The sequence below is a fragment of the Jaculus jaculus genome, chromosome 6 (genome assembly GCF_020740685.1).
Source record: "Jaculus jaculus isolate mJacJac1 chromosome 6, mJacJac1.mat.Y.cur, whole genome shotgun sequence".
NCBI classification, from domain to species: Eukaryota; Metazoa; Chordata; class Mammalia; order Rodentia; family Dipodidae; genus Jaculus; species Jaculus jaculus.
In genome coordinates, this window is record NC_059107.1 from 107,638,442 (window position 1) to 107,660,508 (window position 22,067).

General features: G+C 42.8%; 1 protein-coding gene across 2 annotated transcripts in view; it reads left to right on the forward strand.

Annotated features, from left to right (window-relative positions):
* The window catches only part of Srgap1 (SLIT-ROBO Rho GTPase activating protein 1), a 308,516-nt gene that overhangs the window by 262,148 nt on the left and 24,301 nt on the right, over nucleotides 1-22,067 (forward strand). For both annotated transcript variants that reach the window (XM_004650052.2, XM_004650053.2), the window contains exons 16-18: nucleotides 6,754-6,859; nucleotides 9,921-10,145; nucleotides 16,615-16,694. In XM_004650052.2, coding sequence (XP_004650109.1) covers nucleotides 6,754-6,859; nucleotides 9,921-10,145; nucleotides 16,615-16,694 — 411 coding nt within the window. The remainder of the gene's footprint in view (nucleotides 1-6,753; nucleotides 6,860-9,920; nucleotides 10,146-16,614; nucleotides 16,695-22,067) is intronic.

Here is a 22,067-nt window from a genome sequence, read left to right on the forward strand (position 1 = left end):
CAACCATTACCTTAATCAATTTTAGAACATTTTCATTATCCTAGAAGAAACAGCAATTAGCAAACCCTACCAACCACGCTCCACTTAGCCTATCTACCACTACCCCCACCCCCAGCCCTAGACAACCACTAAGCTACTATCTGTCTCTATAGAGTTGCCTTCTCGGGTCATTTCATGCAAATGGACTCACACAGTCTGCAGTCTTTAGTGCATTGCTTTCACTTAGCATAAGGCATTCACGTGTATCAATACTTCATGTAGCATGCATCAGGGTTTCATTCCATTTTATGGCTAAATAATTTCCCACTGTATGATTATGCCACTTATATTCTTGAAGTAAAAAGTACATCATGTCTGGTGACTGCTAATAGAGATAAGGTCTCTTTGAAGTGATGAAAGTATTCCAAATTTATTGAGGTGATATCTAACTGAGTATGTTAAGATCATCAAATTGTATAATTAAGAGGGTAAGTTATATGACATATGGATTATCTTAATAATATGTAAGTTAAATTAGATCATGTCATACATTCTGCCTCTTCACACCCCATTTTTTTCAATTTTATTTATTTAAGTGCACACACGTGTATGTGCCTGCGTGTGCAAATGTGCCCACTTATAGTACACAGATGTGTCTTGCTGCTGCAAAGGAACATTAGTTCTGCTTTACATAGGTGGTCCTGGAGTTGAACCCAGGCCAGCAGACTTTACAATTAAGCACCTTTAACTGCTGAGCCATCTTCCCAGCCCCATACACCCCACTTTTTAAGCTTAATAGTATCACTGGCATTTCTCATAGCAGTTCATATTTTTCAAATGTAGCTGTCATGAGTCATATATCTTGGGTAACAAATCCTCTACTTTTACACATTTACACTGTTTCCAGAGTATTTGCAACCATACAGAACATTTGCCTGTTTCTGGTTGTTTTGTGAAAAAGGCTTCTATGTTATTGTTATTAAAAATGCTGTATGGGGCTTGAGGGCTGGCTTAGCAGTTAAGATGTTTGCATGCAAAGCCAAAGGACCCAGGTTCAATTGCCCAAGACCCACTTAGCCAAATGCACAATTGGGTGCATGCATCTGGAGTTTGTCTGCAGTGGCTGGAGGCTCTGGTTCACCCATTCTCTCTCTTTCTCGCTCTTTCTCTGTCAAATAAACAAATAAAAATATTTTTAACGCTGTCTATTTTTATATAGATGGCAGTTTTCTCTCTGAATTCTAAATTTCTATTTGATGTCTTGATTATTATAATGTTTTGAGATTTTTGATCCCTGAGAATATTTAATAGGCTAAAACTCTGGACAGGTAAAGCTTTCTAGACTGACTCAGTTTCCCTACTGCCCTCAATATGGTAATTCAACAGAGCAGGAATCATTGTTTATGTGCTTATGTCTCAAATGCTATTATTTGATCATAGGAGACAGCAATGGTTTCATTCACAGAAACCATTCTACCACCAGTTAGTTCAAAGGTTGAGTGTGTGTGTGTGTGTGTGTGCGCGCGCGCGCTCCTGATTTATGCCCATGTACGTGCCCTTGCCACAACCCATGTGCTCACCTGCACTGGCTAGAGCAGAACACAGGTGTCTTGTTCCATCGCTCCTCTGCCCATTCTTATTTGAGGCAGAGTCTCTTACTGATACCAGAGCTTGCTGGTTTTGGCTAGCCTGGGCAATTCCCTGGTCTCCGCTCCCATTTATGGGAATGAAGTTACAGGCTTGCATAGCCATGTGCAGCTGTTTATATGAGATCTAGAGATTTAAATTTGGGCAGTTCAGCCCCCTCAGCCCTTATGCGTGCACAGGAAGCACACTTCACCTCCGGGCCTATTCTCCAGTCCCCAAGCATTTACTTCTTACCTAGAAAGCAAGCGGTTAATTCATGTAATGACAAAGGTAAGGTCCTTTGTTTTCTCTTTCCTTTTATGCAGACATGCAATCACAGTGCAGTTGTCTGACCTCTTGATAGGACCTGGATTTGTAAAATCACCAAGAAATGTTGATTGTTGGTGTGTGTTTTGTGTGTGTGTGTGCACATGCACACTTGTTCTCAGATACTACATGTAGCCAACAAAGATTTTCTTTTCTTTGTCTTCATACTTAAGGGATCAATTTGTGGCTTATGACTTATTATTTCTTTCCTGGCAAATGAACACTTTTTCAAGTAATGCCTCAGAAAAGCTGGCATTCAAAGGAGGGGAACAAGCCAAGTAAGCTTGTTGCCATTTTCTGAAGTAAACTTTCAAATTGTTAGGGGTTTTAAATAATTAATTTATTCAGTTGCATGTATGCATGCTTATGGGTGCTTCAGGGTCTCTTGACATTGCAAACAGAATGCTAGTCCCTTACACCACTTTTTGTGTCAGGCTTTATGTGAATGGCTAGGGAATTAAACTTGGGCCAGCAGGCTTTGCAAGCAAGTACCTTTGACCACTGAGCAGTTTCCCTAGCCCTTGTGGGAGTTTCTATGTGTCTTTGTGGCAGTCACACCCCAATGATGCCAAGTTGGAATGCTCCTGTGAGAGCCTCCGCATTGCTTAGGAAGGAACATAAGTTAGCCTTAGAAGCTTCACACATGTAGCCAAGATTGGATGGATGGGTGCCACTTTTACCTAGTTATATCAGATCCTCAGTTGTGGAAACAGAGCCCAGCTTAAAGAAAAAAATCAAATAAAGTACTGATTTCCCTAACAATTCTTGTGAGGGGAATAAAAGATCCATCTTTATATCTAGCATGAAACTTGAGGGTCATGAATGCCAATTTAAAAGGTACATTAGGGCTGCAGAGATGGCTTGGAGGTTAAGGCACTTGCTGGCAAAACCAAAGGGTCCCGGTTCAATTCCCTAGTACCCACATAAAGCCAGATGTACAAGGTGGCGCATGTGTCTGGAGTTTATTTGCAGTGGATAGAGGCCCTGACATGCCCATGATCTCTCTATCTTACTCTTTCTCTCAAATAAATATATGAATAAATAACATATTTTTAAAAATAACACACATTGGGACTGGAGAGATGGCTTAGCAGTTAAGTGCTTGCCTGTGGAACCTAAGGACCCCAGTTCAAGGCTTGATTCCTTAGGACCCACATAAGCCAGATGCACAAGGTGGCGTCTGTATCTGGAGTTCGTTTGCAGTGGCTGGAGGCCCTGGTGTGCCATTCTCTCTATCTGCCTCTTTCTCTCTCTGTCACTCTCAAATAAAAATTTAAAAAATTTTAAAAAGTAATGCACATTAATCAGTCTCACAGAAACCACAGATTATGACCTAACTGGACTCAGAAGGGTTAATGTTTGTGTATAGAGCTCCTGTAAAGTATGCACACCTAGTGCATAACCAGCCAGATAACATCCAGGCCCTTTGCAGGTATATTTGAAGCTACCTCAGGAAAGCCAGCAGTGAGTCTGTCTTTGATTTATGCCACCATAGCAGCTGAGGACAGATGATTGTGTCACGGCATTTTATGTAGTCATTTGGGAGTCACCCCTGTTGCTTTTCCCTCCTAAACCTTTTATTAGCATCCCACAGACATAGGCTCCTCAGTTTTGTTTTGGGAGGTTGAGTTTATTTTAAGTGTGTGTGTGTGTTTGTTTTTAGGTAAGGTCTCACTCTAGCCCAGACTGACCTATAACTTGAACTTGAACTCAGGTGATCATCCTCTCTCAGCCTCCCAAGAGCTGCGATTAAGGCATGAGCCACCCGACCCAGTTCTCAGCAGAGTGTGTGTGGGCGCACGTGCATGCACACGTGCGCACGCACACGCACGCACCAAAATACACATCACATAGCAGTCCTGATATTTCAGTGCACAGCTCAGTGGCATTAAGAGCTATCACAATACAGTGCAACCGTTACTGCTATTTAGTTTTTCTTTTTCCCAAACAGGAACTCTGTACCCATCAAACAATGATTTCCTGTTCCTTTTCTTCCCAACCTCAGGCCTTTACAATTCTGTTCCATTTTTTGTCTTTTTGAATTTCCCTAATCTATGTGCTTCATAGGAGTGCTTGTTTGCAAAGTTTGCCAGGCCACATTTCTCTTCCCCAGTACCCACATAAAGCCAAATACACAAAGTGATTATGCATGCATCTGGAGTTCCTTAAAAGTAGCAAGAGGTCCTGGCCCATTCCCACCCCCTTCTCTCTTCCTCCTTGCAAATAAATAAAAATATTTAAATATTTTTAAGTATATGTTTGTCTTAAAAGAATAAGAATGTTATAGAAATGTTAATTACATGATAATGTTTTCATCTCCTGATTGGACTGTTTCTGGACTCATTTTCTAAAAGTTCCAGCTGAGGCATATTGAATGGTAGGAAATGTTCTTATATCCACTAACCCTGATAACTTATTTGCTGTTTTGAAAACTCATCTGTGGCTAAGTAAAGACATTCCTAAAAGTTTGTTGTACCTTTTCAGCTGTACATTTTGATAATCAGTGAAAAGCAGCTGAAGTGAGTGCTCAGAATTTCCAGAAAATGAGTACTTAAGGCAATAGTTTCAAACTTTGACCGCATAAGAGTCCCAGGCATGAGCATTTTTAAAAATCTCCAAGGGCTGGAGGGATGGCTTAATGGTTAAGGCGTTTGCCTGCAAAGCCATAGGACTCAGGTTCAATTCCCCAGGACCCACATTAGCCAGATGAACAAGGCGGCACATGCATCTGAAGTTCGTTTGCAATGGCTAGAGACCCTGGCATGCTCATTCTCTCCCTTTCTCTCTCTCTTTCTCCCTCTCCCTCTCCCTCTTTCTGTCAAATAAATAAAAACAAAATATTTAAAAAAAAATAAAATCTCCCCCAAGTAAACCCAAGTCAAGATAAACACCCCGAGTTAAGAGGAGCTGGAAAGGAGAGCTGAATTAGGCCAGTGTGATGGTCCCCCAAGCAAGAAGGAGTGACATCACTGAGGAAATCAGCTCTAAGGGGAAACCCCAGGACAACAGGGTTAGAAGTGATGGTCACAGCCGGGTGTGGTGGCACACACCTTTATTCCCAGCACTCTGGAGTCTGTGATAGAAGAATCACCATGAGTTCAAGGCCAACTTGGGCTACAGAGTGGGCCTGGATGAGGTTACCCTTGACAAGAAGCAGGAAGAAGCCCTGAGGGAAACCTGCTAACAAGGAATTAGATGCTGAGAACAAATTTCCAAGTAAGACAGGTAAAGTATCTGAAGAGCAGTTAGGGATGAATAGTGAAATGAAATCATAGAAAAGCTTCAAGATGTTTTAAAAATATAGCTTTTTTGAAAACTTTCCTTAAATATTCTTACTTTATAAAGTACAACACTTGGGATAGGGATGTAGCTTAGTGGCGGAGTGCTTTGCCTAGCATGTGTGATCCACAACATTAACAAATAATAATAACCTTTGTGCTTGATAAAAGTACTCTGAGATCCAGAAACAGTAACGGGTCTTGATAGAGAGAGGGAGTGTGTTCCAGCCCCAGCGCTGCCCCTTCTAGGCGACAGGAGCCTGCTCTGTTAAGTAGGGATGCAGTGCGTGTTCTGTCTGCTCCTCGTTTTTTGTCAGTTCCATTAAGGTAGGTAACAAGTGAGAAAGCACGAGGGAGATAAAACATATGCAGTTCTACAAATGATGGATAGGTGGTAATGACCTTTTTTGCTAATATTCCAACATACTTTGGAATTCAGATGTTTTGGACAGCTGTTGCCTGGCAAAGGGAAAAACAATCCCAGACACCCTGCTAAGGGAGCTCACCAGCCCACAGGGAAGATGGGATAAGGAATAACTCGCTATGAATCTTCTAGAGGGTAGAAACTATCAGTAGTGGATGGGTTTCTGGGTTCTTCTAAACATTTGTTTCTAAAAGTTGATGAAATCACCAGGCATGGTGGATCATATCTTGAATCCCAGCACTGGGGAGGCTGAGGTAGGAGGATCACTGTGAGTTTGAGGCCAGCCTGAACTGCATACAACATAGGATTAATGATGCTCAGGAGAAGGGCACCAGACCCAAAGCTACTTTACTTCACATGCAGCAAAAAGGAGGTGGAACCATACGAGTGGCAAAATGTACAACTCGATACAAAGGAGGAATTACTCAAGGCCAGGACCATGGAAATGACAGGAAATAAACCAGTGTGGTGCATGCTTATACTATCAGCACTTACTCAGGAGGCAGAAGCAGGAGGACTGAGTTTGAAGCCATTCTATCTCAAAAGAGGGAGAGACGGAGTGAGCTGGAGAGATGGCTTAGCAGTTAAGGCACTTGCCAGTAAAGCCAAAGAACCCAGGTTCATTTGCAGTGGCTAGAGTCCTTTTGTCTCCATATCCTCCCTCCCTCCTTCCTTCCTTCTCTCCCTCCCTCCCTCTTTCTCCCCCAAATAAATAAATAAAAGATATGTTTAAAACCAGATGTGAGCCGCATGGTGGCGCACACCTTTAGTCCCAGCACTCAGGAGGCAGAGGTAGGAGGGTCACTGTGAATTCGAAGCCAGTCTGAGACTACACAGTGGATTCCAGGTCAGCCTGGGCTAGAGGGAAACCCTACCTCGAAAAACCAAAACAAAAAAACAGGTGTGTGTTTGCACACACACACAAGGAGAGGAGTGGGGAGGAAAAGAGAAAGTGAGGGAGATCTCAGGGAAAACAGTGAACAGTGATGGATTAGAGGAAACACGAGCTCCAGAAATGGTTGCATACACCTGATCACTCACTGTATTGCTTACAGTTGCGCCGCACTCTGCTCCAGATGCAGAGTTCAAGGCTCTGACCATATCATCTTCTGTGTGCAGGAATAGAGAATCTCTATGAGAGGGCGCTGCACATCCGCAAACTCCTCCTCACCTTGCCCAGGTCGGTCCTTATAGTGATGAGGTACCTCTTTGCCTTCCTCAATCAGTAAGTACCCAAACGTTCTGCCAGAAAGCCCATATGAATTCTGTCTGTGTTCTTGGATCCTGTTAAGTATGCATTGAGCTCCATTTATCAACAGTCAGAGAAAGTGATTAAATATAGACCGAAGGCACATTTTTCCTCAGCACATCACGGTCTTTTTATAATACATGAAAACTATCTCTGATGGAGAAATTGGAGATATTACTTTAGAAGAAGCTTCTCTCTCTCCCTCTCTCCCTCTCTCTCTCTCTCCCTCCCCCCACCCCCTCTTTCTCTCTCTCTTTCTGTCTTTGGTTTTTTGTTTTGTTTTGTTTTTTTTCCAAGATATGTTCTCACTCTAGCCCAGAGTGACCTCAAATCCACTATGTAGCCCAGGCTGGCCTCAAACTCACAATGATTCTCTGCTGGAATTAAAGGCATGTGGCACCACACCTGGCTGCCTTTGCTCTTTTAATGTATGCAAGTAGATTTTCAGTTATGTTGCTTCCTAATACATAGGCCCTATCTTAAAAACATCTTTCCCAGGTCCTAAGAATCCTCTTGCTATTCACCACTTCAGTTAAGCAGCCAGAAATGCAGGCTTTTAAAGAAAATCAGCTATTGAGTGAGCTGAGTAATGTCTTCCCATTCTCAAATGGAATCTCCCTTCCTCTCATCAGGGAATTTTCTCCTGTGTTTCACTGGAGGTTTTACATTCTCGAACACCATGGAGACCACTGGTGATTCTGAGGTCAAACCCACTCAGGATGGCCACAAGAGCCAAGTATCATACACTAGGGAATTGCTGGCAAGGAGCCTAGTGGAATGGGGCTCTGCGGCTCACCCTAAGATGCCTAGAACATTCTCAAGTGACAGCAGGAGGAACCCATTTGGATAGAAGTCACTGTGCATAAGCAGGACCTTAAAAAGATGGGTACGAATGATGTCTAGGTTAAGCAGATGCTCCGCATTTCAACCTTTAAATCAACCTGGTTTCCCACGTAGTTGTCAGAAAACCCAAGGGCTTGTCTTCTCTATATTTGATTCCTTGTTTCTCCTGCTCCCAACCAACGTGGATCGCTGCTGGCTGTCCCTGAGCTACTCCTGTGAAATTTGCCTGATCTGCTTGAACAAAACCCACTGTAACCCAAGGAACCACAATAGACTAGGAAAGCCATCTGTTAATTGAGGAAGTTTTCAAAGCCCAACTGTCACTCCCTGTGACTCTCAAGAGAATGGTACATGCCCCTTAAGTCAGACAGCTGGCATTGCTGCCATTGGTTCTCCCAGACATTTGCCTGCATAGAAAGACCAGGGCATGGCTTCTAGCCCAGGATGTTTGAAACAGGGATTTTTCAAGGAGAGGTTAGCTGTTCTTTTCTGTGGTTAAAGAAACACTTGGAAATCACATTTTTATATTAAGTTTTTGTTCTTCAAGTCAGAACTGAAAAAGAGACCTAGAAAGATTTAGTGAGCCTTCTACCCCACCTCACCCCGTCCCTTGTTTCAAGGTGATCTGTAATACAGTGGATCGTGTGTTATTATTGTGAGCCTTTTTTAGGTTGAATACTCGAGAAGTGGCAGAAGGGGAGGACATCTGTTAGGTGGGGAGACTATGCTATTGCATTTTCTCCTTTCTAGACTATCTCATTTCCACTACAGGGTAAGGTGTCATGTCAGGTAGGATGTCGGGTTCTTTGTGTCTGTCATGCCTCACAAAGGTAGCGGAGTCTCCCTTTTCTCCTTCCACCTGTCGTCTGTTCTCCTGGATTTTACCTTTCCTTTCAAGACTGTCATTTTATACACTGAGAGAAAGCGCCTCAAAATTCTCCCTCAAATAGTGACTTTTCCTGTGTGCCAGAGGCGTGGCAGTAAAGCCCCGAACACTTTGAGTCAGGCACCTATGAAAATGTTTCACCGGTATCTGGGACACTGAGTTTAGAAATTACTCTAGAAAACTGGAACTCTCCCCCAAGGTTTTCCCACCTTAAGTGGGAGAAGAGAATGAAGGGTTGCTTCCCCCTCGCGCACTCTCACTGTGGGTTGTAACCTACGTTGTCAGCCAGCGTGGGTTGGAGTTGTTTGCTTGCTTATAGTAGTTACAAAGAAAAGACACATTTTCTTCTAGACTTTTTCAAGATTTATGGGAAAAGTTTTAAGATTTTTGAGTAACATAAGGACAAATTTAAAGGGGTAAGAGAGCTAGCTCAGCAGCTATAGGCACTTGCTTGCAAACCCTAGAGGCCCAGGTTTGAATCCCCAGGACCCATATAAACCAGATGCACAAAGTGGCACATATGCCTGGAGTTCATTTACAGTGGCAGAAGGCCCTTGGCATTCCTTCTCCCATTCATATTCTCTTTGAGTGTGTCTCTCTCCTTGCAAATAAAAAAAAAAAAATTAAGTACAAATTGGGGCTGGAGAGATTTGTGGTTAAGGCACTTGCCTGGAAAGCCAAATGACCCGAGTTCAGTTCCCCAGTACCCACATAAAGCCAGATTCACAAAGTGGCACATGTGTCTGGAGTTTGCAGCAGCTGGAGACCCTGGTGTACCCATTCATTCATTCATTATCACTCTCTCTCAAATAAGTAAATAAATAAAATACTTAAAAAATAAATAGACATCTATAAAAACTTTCTGAAATTGTACCATCTAGTCCAGATGTAGCATGGCATCATTTATGACCCTTGCCATGTTTACAAATGAAACACATCTATTTTTTGATCTTCATCTCAGTTGTGGTTGATGTCATGGAAAATACTCATGACTGTGAAAAATGCCGCTTAATTACACATTCCTCTCTCAGGTCCTGCCTAGTTGAAGGTCACAGTCATTTTTGCTTTGTTTGGAATTGGCTAAGAGCTTTAACTGGGATGAAGTATCATTTTCTCTAATAATAAACACCAAATAATGGAGGAAGGGAGGGAATTACCATGGGTTATTGTCTACAATTATGGAAGTTGTCAATAAAAATAAGTTGATTAAAAAAAAACAAATAAAATGTTTTAGATCCATGTTTGCAAAATATTCAACACATTCTCTCCCTCTTTTGTTTCCTTTTTCAACCTCCTGCTTTCTCTCAGTCTTTCCCAGTACAGCGACGAGAACATGATGGACCCTTATAACCTGGCCATTTGCTTTGGCCCAACACTGATGCCTGTCCCAGAAATACAAGACCAGGTGTCCTGCCAGGCTCATGTGAATGAAATCGTCAAGACCATCATCATCCATCACGAAACTATCTTCCCAGATGCTAAGGAACTAGATGGCCCTGTGTATGAGAAGTGCATGACTGGGGGTGACTACTGGTAAGCCCAGGGGCTGGAGTCCTCCCTGCAAAAGGACTGTTAGTCCTCTTCTCCAAAATAATTCTGGGGGATGGATATGGATGAATAAGGGAAATGGAATGCCTCAGCTCTACCAGTGCTTCTAATTTTGAAAAAGAAAAAAAATATGAAGCAGCAGTTACTTGAGATAAGTTAGAATAAGGTCCAAGGCACACTGACTTTGTATTAGAGAAGCTCATCTTTGCCCTTCTCTCTTCTCCAAGGACTGTATTTGTTAAATAAGTCTACCTGATCATGGCTTTCATAGAGAATAAAGGTCTTGCTGTCACAGACAGCTATATATTATTTTGTATTACTACATCAAATCAAGAAAAGGTAACTGAGTAAATGGGTTTCATTTTTCATTCTTGACCAGATTTTGTTTGTTATTTCTTTGGGGTTTTGTTTTGTTTTGCAGTGCTGAGGTTTAAACTCAGGGCCTTGTGTATGCTTGGCAAACACTCTACCATTGACCTCCAGATCCAGCCTGCTCAGATACTTTTGACTTCATGTCAAGTGTTTAAAAATTCTCACTTTACAGGAGCCCTGTAAATCAAATATATTTTTATTCTTACTTATTTTCACTCTTAAAAATAAATATTCTGGGCTGGAGAGATGGCTTAGCGGTTAAGCGCTTGCCTATGAAGCCTAAGGACCCCAGTTCGAGGCTCGGTTCCCCAGGTCCCACATTAGCCAGATGCACAAGGGGGCGCACACATCTGGAGTTCGTTTGCAGTGGCTGGAAGCCCTGGCGCACCCATCCTCTCTCTCTCCCTCTATCTGTCTTCCTCCCTGTGTCTGTCACTCTCAAATAAATAAATAAAAAATGAACAAAAAAATAATTAAAAAAAAAAAATATTCTGAGGCCGGGCGTGGTGGCGCACGCCTTTAATCCTACCACTCAGGAGGCAGAGGTAGGAGGATCACCGTGAGTTCAAGGCCACCCTGAGACTACAGAGTTAATTCCAGGTCAGCCTGGACCAGAGTGAGACCCTACCTCGAAAAACAAAAAAAAATAAAATTAAATTAAATTAAAAAATAAAAAAATATTCTGGAGCTGGGCGTGGTGACACATGTCTTTAATCCCAGCACTTGGGAGGCAGAGGTAGGAGGATCACCACAAGTTTGAGGCCATTCTGAGAGTACATCCAGATCAACCTGAGCTAGAGTGAGACCCTACCTCAAAAATAAATAAATAAATAAATATTCTGGGCTGGAGAAATGGCTTAGTGGTTCAGTGCTTGCCTGTGAAGCCTAAGGACCCTGGTTCGAGACTCAATTCCCCAGGACCCACGTAAGCCAGATGCACAAAGGGGCACATGCATCTGGAATTTGTTTATAGTGGCTGGAGGCCCTTGTGTGCTCATTTTCTATCTATCTGCCTCTTTCTCTTTCTGTCTGTTGCTCTCAAATAAATTAAAAAAATGAAAAATAATAATAATAAATATTCTAAGCTGGGTGTGGTGGCACATACCTTTAATCCCAGCTCTCGGGAGGCAGAGGTAGGGGGACTGCTATGAGTTTGAGACCACCCTGACACTACATAGTGAATTCTAGGTCAGCCTGGGCTAGAGTGAGACTCCATCTCCAAAAACCAAAAATAAAAAAAATAATAATCTCAGAGCTGGAGAGGTGGTTCAATGATTAAAAGAGCTTTCTTACAAAGCCCAAAAGCCTGGGTTTGATTTCCCAGTACATACATAAAGCCAGATACACAAAGTGACAAACCATTTGGAGTTCCTTTGCAGTGGCAAGAGACCCTGACACACCTATACTCAGTCTCTCTGTCTCAAATAAATAAGTAGAGAGAAATACAGATAATATTAAAAAATATTCTGATCAATTTGTAGTAGTAAGGATTATTATGAGAAAATTTAATATTAATATTTGAGGAATTAAAAACAGGGAGGGGGAGCCAGGTGTGGTGGTGCACGCCTTTAACCCCAGCACTAGGGAAGCAGAGCTAGGAGGATGCCTGTGAGTTCAAGACCAGCTGGGACTGCAGAGTGATTTCCCAATCAGGCTGGGCTAAAATGAGACCCTACATTGAAAACACAAAAAATAAGTAAGTAGTGCTGAGAAGTGACAGAGGAGTGTTCAGCACTGAAACATCTCTATCACACCCCTCCAAGGCTCAGGCTCCATTGTGGAAGAGGAGGCAGAAAGAATGTAAGAGTCAAGGAAGGGTAGGACTACTTACAATGCACTCTTCAAGACACAAATGGCCTGGATATCCTTGACCTTGCAGTGCCTGACACTACCTACACCAGACCATTATAACAGAGGAAACGATGATGACATCAAAATAAAAGAGAGACTAATTGAGAAGGGGAGGGGATATGATGGAGGGTGGATTTGTGAAGAGGAAAGTAGGCCATGGGAAGGAATTATTATGGCTTATTGTCTATACTATGGAAGTTATCAATTAAAAAAAAAGTTGTGGGAGGTGCATTCAGAAGATGGCTCATGAAGAGTACTTGCCATGCAAGCACACAGGCCAGAGAGGGCCTGATAAAGCAAATGCAAACCCCAGCACTTACAGAAAAGCCAGGCAAGAGCACACATGCTGAAACCCCAGTGCTCACTGAGGCTTACTAGTCAGCCAGTCTGACCAAGAATATAGCAGCTCTGTTCAGTCAGAGACTCCATCTCAAGGCAATAACACGGAAGAGTGATAGAGGATACTCAGTGTTCTACTCTGGCCTCTGCAAGCACGTAGATAGGGAGTGTAGCCCGCATGCACACGTGCTTACACTATACATAGACACACCACACCACATACACTACACATGTATATGCCAAAAAATTAATATGGCCGTATGGTCCCTTCTCAGCCAAAAATACAAGCAAGAGCTATATACTCATCTGAACAATGTCCTAGGTAGCAGACATTAAAATATTTGACATGTGGGGCTGGAGATGCTCAGTGGTTAAAGGTACCTGCTTGCAAAATCTGACAGCCTGGGTTCAATTCCCTAGTATTCTCATTAAGGCCAGATGCACAAAATGGCACATGTATCTGAAGTTCATTTGCAGCAGCAAGGGGGCCTGAAGTGCCCATTCTCTACCCACCCTCTCTCTGTCTAATTCTCCCTCTATCAAATAAATAAAAATATTTTAAAAATATTTGATATGTGAGTTGTAACCAGTCTCCCCAAAGTCATGGATTAAAGCAGTTTGAACCCCTTGATCCCTTATGTGCCAGCTACTCACTACACATGATTTCTTTAACATGAACTCTCTACCAAGGGAGATAGGTGAGGCCAGTGAACCTGCCCAGTGGTCAGTATAGAAGTAAGTGGGCAGCCCAGGCCCCTCAGTCCATTTTTGGTTGCTGTGACAGAGTACCACAGACTGGGTACTCTAGAAAGCACAGAAACTTCTCAGCATTCTGTGGGCTAGAAAGTCTCCTACCACAGTACTGGCCTCTGGCAAGGGCCTTCCTGCTGCATCCTGTTATGGAGGCTACCAGAGGGCAAGAGCAAGGAGCAGGTATCCGCAGACCTTTTTGTCTTCTTTCAAAATTTCCAACTCCTGGGGCTGGAGAGATGGCTTAGCAGTTAAGCGCTTGCCTGTGAAGCCTAAGGACCCCGGTTCGAGGCTCGATTCCCCAGGACCCGCGTTAGCCAGATGCACAAGGGGGCACACGCATCTGGAATCCATCTGCAGTGGCTGGAAGCCCTGGCGCGCCCATGCTCTCTCTCTCTCTCTCTCTCTCTCTCTCTACCTCTTTTTCTGTCTGTCTCTTTCAAATAAATAAATAAAAATAAACCAAAAAAAATTTTTTTAAAAAATTACCAACTCCAGGGCTGGAGAGATGGCTTAGCGGTTAGGCGCTTGCCTGTGAAGCCTAAGGACCCCGGTTCGAGGCTCGGTTCCCCAGGTCCCACGTTAGCCAGATGCACAAGGGGGCGCACGCGTCTGGAGTTCGTTTGCAGAGGCTGGAAGCCCTGGCGCGCCCATTCTCTCTCTCTCCCTCTATCTGTCTTTCTGTATGTGTCTGTCGCTCTCAAATAAATAAATAAATAAATAAATAAATTACCAACTCCAACGTGGTCCTCCATAAACTCAGCTTGCCCTAATTACTTCCCTTTGGCCCCATCTACAAACACCGTCAACATGTGAATTTGAAGACTCGGTTTCTAGCTCATGAGCTTTGGGTGGCACAGTCAGGCCACAGCTCCAGGCACATCTGCTTCCAAAGCCCTCGTGGGTCTCCTTGGTCAGAAGCCTCCTGTTTAGCTCTGAAACTGCCCTGTACTGCTCGCTCAGACTCAAAAGCAGCCAGAGAAAAACATATCTACACCTCACTGTGGACCCTGCTCAGAGCCCAAGTTTCACATTTCCTTAGAGAAGACTAAATAGTGGAGTGAGTAGCTTCAAGATTAAAAATAACACAAAGCACTTTTATTCCACTTGAGCCATGAGTGTCAACTATTTCCAGAAAGACTGCTTTCTAAATTAGCAACAAAGCATGTTCGATTCCAGCACTCAGTTCTCTAACAACTTCACACTTAAAATTCAATACAGAGGGCTGGAGAGATGGCTTAGCGGTTAAGCGCTTGCCTGTGAAGCCTAAGGACCCCGGTTCGAGGCTCAGTTCCCCAGGTCCCACGTTAGCCAGATGCACAAGGGGGCGCACGCATCTGGAGTTCGTTTGCAGAGGCTGGAAGCCCTGGCGCGCCCATTCTCTCTCTCTCCCTCTATCTGTCTTTCTCTCTGTGTCTGTCGCTCTCAAATAAATAAATAAAAATTTTAAAAAAAATTCAATACAGAAATATTTACTTGTGTCCTTATATATGCACGGAGCTGACTGAAGCTTGGCTCGGATAAGCAAATGAATAAAACAGGTCTTCTTGAGGTACATCAGTTTCGTAGTCCTGTTTGTTTCTCCTTTTCAGTCTTGGTGTGTGCATGTGTATGCACGTGGTTCATGTGTGGGAGGGTGCAAGCAGGCCACAGCGTGCTTGTGGAGATCTGCCTTGGTCCTCAGCTTCCTCCTTGTTTGAAGCAGTCTCTCTCCATGGTCACATCACTGTTCACTGGCTTAGCAAGTCTGCAAACTTCTGGAAAATCTCCTGCCTCCACCTCCCTTCTTGCAGTAGGTACACCACAGATTGCAGCTTTTCGTGTGGTGGTCAGGGGACAGGACTGGGGCACTCCAGCTGTGCAGCAGGGGTGTTACCCCCTTGCGTAAGACCAGTGTCAGAGGCATGCTCAGCATTCGCAAAACTTAAGGCTGTGGCAGTAAACTTTGCTGTCTTATTCATTTTATTGAACACGAGTTTGTGGCTCTCTGGCGAGTATTGTTTGATGTGTGTTGTATTCCAGGACAGTGGGTAGAGGCTACTTTTTTCCAGAGAAGAAGCATGTAAGAGACTGGCAGCTGATAGCATGGGCTTGACTATCTGCTTCCCCTTATGCATGCTGTTGTCTGTGGAATGACTCTTTCTAAACGGAAAGTCAGTGACACAGTAGCTTTCATTTCCCCACATCCTACAGTATGGACAGGTCTGTGTGGTAATCCAGTTTGGTGTTTGTGAGCAATGCGTTTCACCTATCAGCCTACATCTAAAGGCAGGTGTTAGTAGTGTTAATGGATAAGTTCTAAAAGAAGAAAAATTCATGCTGATTCTCATGTACATATGAAAGAAACACATCAAGAAATGATGGAAGGGCTGGAGAGATGGCTTAGAGGTTAAGACACCTGCCTGCAAAGCCAAAGGACCCAGGTTCAATTCCTTAGTACCTACATAAAGCCAGATGCAAAAGGTGGCACATGCGTCTAGAGTACTTTTGCAGTGACTAGGGGCCTTGGAGCACCCATTCTCTCTCCCTTCCTCCCTCCCTCCCTCCCTCCCTCCCTCTCTCTCTCTCTCTCCCTCCCTCCCTCTCTCTCTCTCCTCTCTATCTGCCTCTCTATATATATTAAATATAAATCAATAAACTGAGTAAATAAATTAAAAGGAATGATAGAAAAACTGATCAGTAGAACAGTAATCAAACATGGTCTCCTTAAATTCAACTCACTTGCATTTCTTTGCAATTACTTGTAATACTATCAGTTTCCTCTAAGTTAGCTTCTGTCTTAAAAGAATGGTAAAATTACCTAGTCAAAGATTAATGCATAATAAAAATCAGATCATCAATAGAGGCTCTTGCATTCCATTGTCATACTGTCCAGGAACCTTTTGCCATCATGCTTGTTTTCAAAGCCTGCTGGGCAGGTTCAGTTCCCCAGCACCCACATAAAGCCAGACACCAAAAGTGATGTAAGTATCTGGTATTCATTTGCAGTGGCAAGAGACTGTGGTGTATCCATACACACATGTGCAAATAAATTTTGAAAATGTATTTTTAGAAATCTTACATTTTTCCTTGCAGTAACAATTACTCATTTTTTAAATTCTCTCCACTTTGATTTCATATGCATTTCATTTCCACTCCACAGTGACAGCCCATACAGTGAGCATGGGACATTGGAGGAGGTGGACCAGGATGCCGGTACAGAGCCCCACACCAGTGAAGATGGTACGTCCTGTGCTCGAGATACTGTAAACAGAGTCCCTATTTTATTTTTGTATCAACTGGCTTCCCAGTCTTCTTTTAATTTTATTTAGTCTGGTCTGTCTTGGCTTTAGTTTTCTTTTCTTTTTCTTTTTTCTTTTTTTTTTTTTTTTTTTTTGTTTCTTGTGTGATGTGTAAGAATTGAGTACATGCCTTAAAAATATCTTCTTCCACTCTAAAACCTATCTTTTCTATGATCATCATACCTTTGGCCAAATAGAGATTCTTAGTTTTAATGCAGGTAAGTTTATCAGTGTATGCTTTCAGTTATTTCACTCTGTCAACTTTTAAAAATCCTTCTATATCCTGAGGTAATTTCCCTTTCCTGTTTTCTTTCTTTTCCATAAGAACACCTAACAAGATCTACCCACCGCCGATTTTTAAGTGCCCCTATGTTATGGTCAACTATAAGGCCAATATTGTATAGCAGGTCTCTAGAGCTTACTCACCTCACTTAACTGAACATTTAGTCCTGTTGATTAATTAATAACTCCCACTTCTCTTCCTCTCAGTCTGGCAACTTACTTACCACAATTTTTTTTAAAAAAAAAAAAACTTTTTATTTTTATTTATGAGAGGAAGAGAGAATGAGCACTCCAGGGCCTCTAGCCCCTGCAAATGAACTCCAGATGCATGCGCCACCATATGCATCTGGCTTACATGGGTTCTGGGGAATTAAACCTGGGTCCTTAGGCTTCACAGGCAAGCTCTTTAACCACTAAGCCATCTCCCCAGCTCAACGATGCTTTGATTGTATGAATTTGACCACTTTAGACACCTCATGTAAGTAGAGCCATGAAGCATACTGGCTTATTTTACTTAGAAAACGGTCCCCACGCTCATCCTTCTCATCCTTCTCACATATCGCAGGACTTCCTTCTTGTTTAAAGTCTGCATGGCATTCCATTGTATACATAGTTCACCTTTCCTTTCCCCATTCCTCTGTCTCTGGAAACTTGTTTCCCCATCTCGGCTGTTGTGAGCAGTGCTGCAGGTTACAAAAGAGCAGGGATCTCTCTCTGGCTTGGGTTTCTGTTCTTTTGTATCCGAATTGCTGGATCATCAAGTAGTTCCATTTTTAATCTTTTTGTTTAAAGGCATGTGTCACCACGCTTGGCTGTATCACTTTTTATTCATTCATTCATTGGCAAGCAGAGAAAAGAGAGGCAGAGAGAGAGAATGGTCACACCAGGACCTCCAGCTGTGACAAATGAACTCCACATGCATGTACCACTCTGTGTATATGGCTTTATGTGGGTACTGGGACTTGAACCTGGGTCATTAGGCTTTGTGGACAAGCACCTTAACCACTGAACAATCTCTCCAGCCCACATTTTTAATCCTTTGAGATGCTCCCATACCATTTTCCATGGAAACCATACCATTTTGTGTCCCCACCTGCAGGATGTCTACAAGGGTTTCCTTTTCCCCAGGTCCCTGACATTTGTGACTATTGGTTATCTATTTTTTTTTAAACTTTTTATTAAAACTTCCATACATAGACTGTTTCTGAGGCAGAAACTCAGCACTCCAATGCCTTAGCCACTGCATGTGGACTCCAGACGTGTGTGCCACATTGTGAGCATGCATCACCTTGTGCATCTGGCTTACTTGAGTTCTGAGGAGTCAAACCTGGGTCTTTAAGCTTTGCAAGCTTGTGCCTTAACTGCTCAGCCATCTCTCTAGCCCTGATTCATTGAATTTTATTTACTTTGTTTAATTTTTTATTATTTACTTTTGTGTATATTTGTGTGCATGTTTGTGTATGTGACTGTTCACATAAGTGTGTGTGACTATGGACACACATGTGCCGCAGCATGTGTGGTAAAGTCAAAGGACAACTTTCAGGCTGGGCTTCTCGCTCTAGATTCTTACTCTGCTGTTCTTTGCTGTATTTCAATGAGGTCCCAGGAAATTCTCCTGTCTCCATCACCCCTTCCAGAGTCAGCATCAGAGTGCCAGGATTGCAGAAACTGCCATGGCTTCCAGCTTTTTCCATGGGGTCTGGAGACTGAATTCAGGCACTCCTGCTTGAGCAGCCAATGCTTTAGCCACTGGGTCATCTTCCCAGCTGTATTCTTGTTTGTTTATTTATTTTTTTTATTTATTTACTAGAGAAAGAGAAGGTAGATAGAGAAAAGGTGCACCAGGGCCTCCAGCCCCTTATAAACAAATTCCAGATGCTTGTGCCACCCTGTGCATTTGTCTTACGTGAGTCCTGGGGAATCAAACCTGGGTCCTTAGGCTTCACAGGCAAACGCCTTAACCGCTAAGCCTGCTTCAGCCCCAGTTTTTTTTATTCTTATGCATTCTATTTCATATCTGCAACTTGGTCTTTTTTATGGTTTCTTAATATCTATCAGTCCTTTCCAGTGTTTCAGAGTATGTGTCTGATAATTCTAATACGTGTTCCTAGATTCTGGTTGCCTCTGGCATTTTCCAGCGTGTTTACTAACCTTTTACGTACTTAGAACTTTAGCATCAGCTCCTCTTAAAACACTTTATATACTTCCTACAGTAGCACAGTAGCCTAGGACAGCATTACATTTTTAACTTGAGGTTCTTTAGACCCTCTGGTACTGCGGACTGCTGAGTCTCAGACCTGCCTGAGGACAGGAATGTGGTCAGGATTCTGGAATGATGGGTTCCAAGGTTTGAGACAGATCATTTCCTTAAGAAAGGAGTCAGATGTAAAGAGTGATGGGAGGTGGTGGTTGTAATCTCTGAAGAGGTACGGAAGGCTAGGGAAAGAGGGAGCTCGAGAACACCAAAATGTTATAAGAAACTTCCAGAATATTACAATGACATTCTCAGGAACACTAGAAGTGTGATTCTTTGGGTAGAGAAGGAAGATGCTTAGATTGTCTATACTGAGCAGGCCCTAGACTGGGTTTTCTGTGCACACATACCTATGTGTGCACATGCATGCACACACGCGTGCACACACACACACACCACAAACGAGGTGTTGAAAATATCCTCAAAGCCACATCTGACCCTGAGTTCTAATGTTCTATTGCATCTCTGTGTTCTCACTGTGTCTCTTCTCTGGTACTCCATATTATCTTGACAACTTAGTAATGAAACTACAGTTGGTATTTTTAAAACACAGCATATTTTGTTGCTTTTAGCAAGAGAGTAATTAGGGTGTCTACTATCTCTCCCCCCCACCAAAAAAAGAGCATTCCCTTGCATCTTTAAAAGTAAGATAGGAGCCGGGCGTGGTGGCGCACGCCTTTAATCCCAGCACTCGGGAGGCAGAGGTAGGAGGATCTCCCAGAGTTCAAGGCCACCCGAGACTCCATAGAGAATTCCAGGTCAGCCTGGGCTAGAGTGAGAACCTACCTCGAAAAACCAAATAAATAAATAAACAAATAAAAGTAAGATAGTTGACATTTCCTGGACTTAAGTTAGAAGACATTCTTTAAAGTGAGAACTTCTTCTACTTCTATGATACAGTTTTCAGAGGTCTCTGAGCATTGCATCCGCCACCGCCCTTTCTTTTATCTTGGGTTCCTTTCTTCTATATGGCTCTTTGCCTCTTTCAGCTGACTTTTGTGTTTCCTCACTTTCTCCAGTGGAGGAAAGACCAAGGCAAATGGCCAGCGATCTCTCCCCAAACGCCAGTCCCCTCTCCATGCCATCTGTCCCATGCTTCCCTCTTGACCAGAGAGAGCTCTGCTGAACGCTGCCCGTGATATTGCTAGAAAGAAAACCACTGCTTACAAAGGATGCATCCTTGCCCACCGCTAATTTCCAAAGTTCTGTAGTTAAACTAAACTATAATATTGCTTACCAGATACTGTATTTTCTTTTCTCCATCATAGTATCAGTAGAATGACTTTTGTTTTCAATACAGACTGTCACCAAGCAAAGCTATCCTCTGCAAGGATACTAGGTAACAGCCATAAAGGGACAAATTCAGGGGTAGGGAAGTCCCCAAGAGAAAGTATAATGTGAGTCCATCATAACAAAGTTCTAAGAAAAGGGAAATAAGATTGTTAGCACCAGACAGAGAAGCAGCTTTATTTCTCCTTTTTGCACAAAATTATAATAGAGGATGGGGAGATGGCTCAGCACTTAAAGGCCATTGCTTACAAAGCTTGCCAGCTCAGGGTTGATTCCCCAGTAGCCACATAAAGTGACACATGCATCTGGAGTTAGTTTGCAGCGGCTAGAGGTCCTGGCACACCCATACACACACATTGATATTCTCTCCCTTTCTCTCCACCCTCAAATATATAAATATAATTTTAGAAACCTAATTTTCTAAACCTTGCTCTTATGGCTGGTGACACCAATGGAGCAGCAGCTGTGAATTCTCTACAGGACGTTAAAGGACGGCAAGGCTCTGTGAGGAAAGGGCCGCAGTGGGCCACGCGTGCAGTGCCTAGACTAATATGTGTGTAAATAGCTTATTGATTGACAGTTAGCTGTGAAATGGCTCTCAGAGGACCAAAAGAGTCAAAATAATGAAATTGCTCAGAATGACTCCTTGATATACTAGGATTGCCAATAAAATGGTCTGATTTTATGTGATCATTCTTTTATAACCTGTCAACGTTTCAATTAAATAAACAGGGCTGATAACCTTGGTGCTTGTTGTTTCAAAAAAAAAAAGTAATGGTAAAAGAGGTGATGAGCATAGAGATCATGGTTATGAAATCGTGATAATGTCTGTATATAAGCTGTCTTAGATAGCCTTTGGTCAGTAATGACAATATATCATTGAATAGCACTGAAGAATACTAATGGTTCACTCATTGCTTCTCTTTGACATATTGTATGTCACGTCCTCTGCTGATATCTTTTACTTTTGTAGTAAAAGCAAATACATATCTGGGTATGTTCATATTGAAATTTACAAATTGTATGTCATGAATTTGCTTTTAATAAATTAGCATGTTTTCATTCTTCCATGGACATATTTGCTTTCCCCCAGGGAGAACTAAAGTGCAAATTTTGATATTTGTCATCTCACATTAACTAGGATTGACTTTTGGTGGGTGAATGGGGTTGAGGCAGAATCTCACTCTAGTCTAGGCTAACCTGGAACTCACTGTGTACCCCAGGCTGGCCTCTAATTCATGGTGCTCCTCCTACCTCAGCCCAGTCTAGAATTGATTCTTTGTAGAAGTTCAGAACAAAAACTCATTCTGATTAAGTGAAAGGTTTAGCCTGACCTGGTGGTGCAGGCCTGTAATCCCAGCACTCAGGAGACTGAGGTAGAAAGATTGCCATGAGATTGAGGCCAGCCTGTTCTACAGCGTACATTTGAGGTCAGCCTGGACTAGGGTGAGACCCTGCCTCAAAAAACTAATAATAATAATAATAATG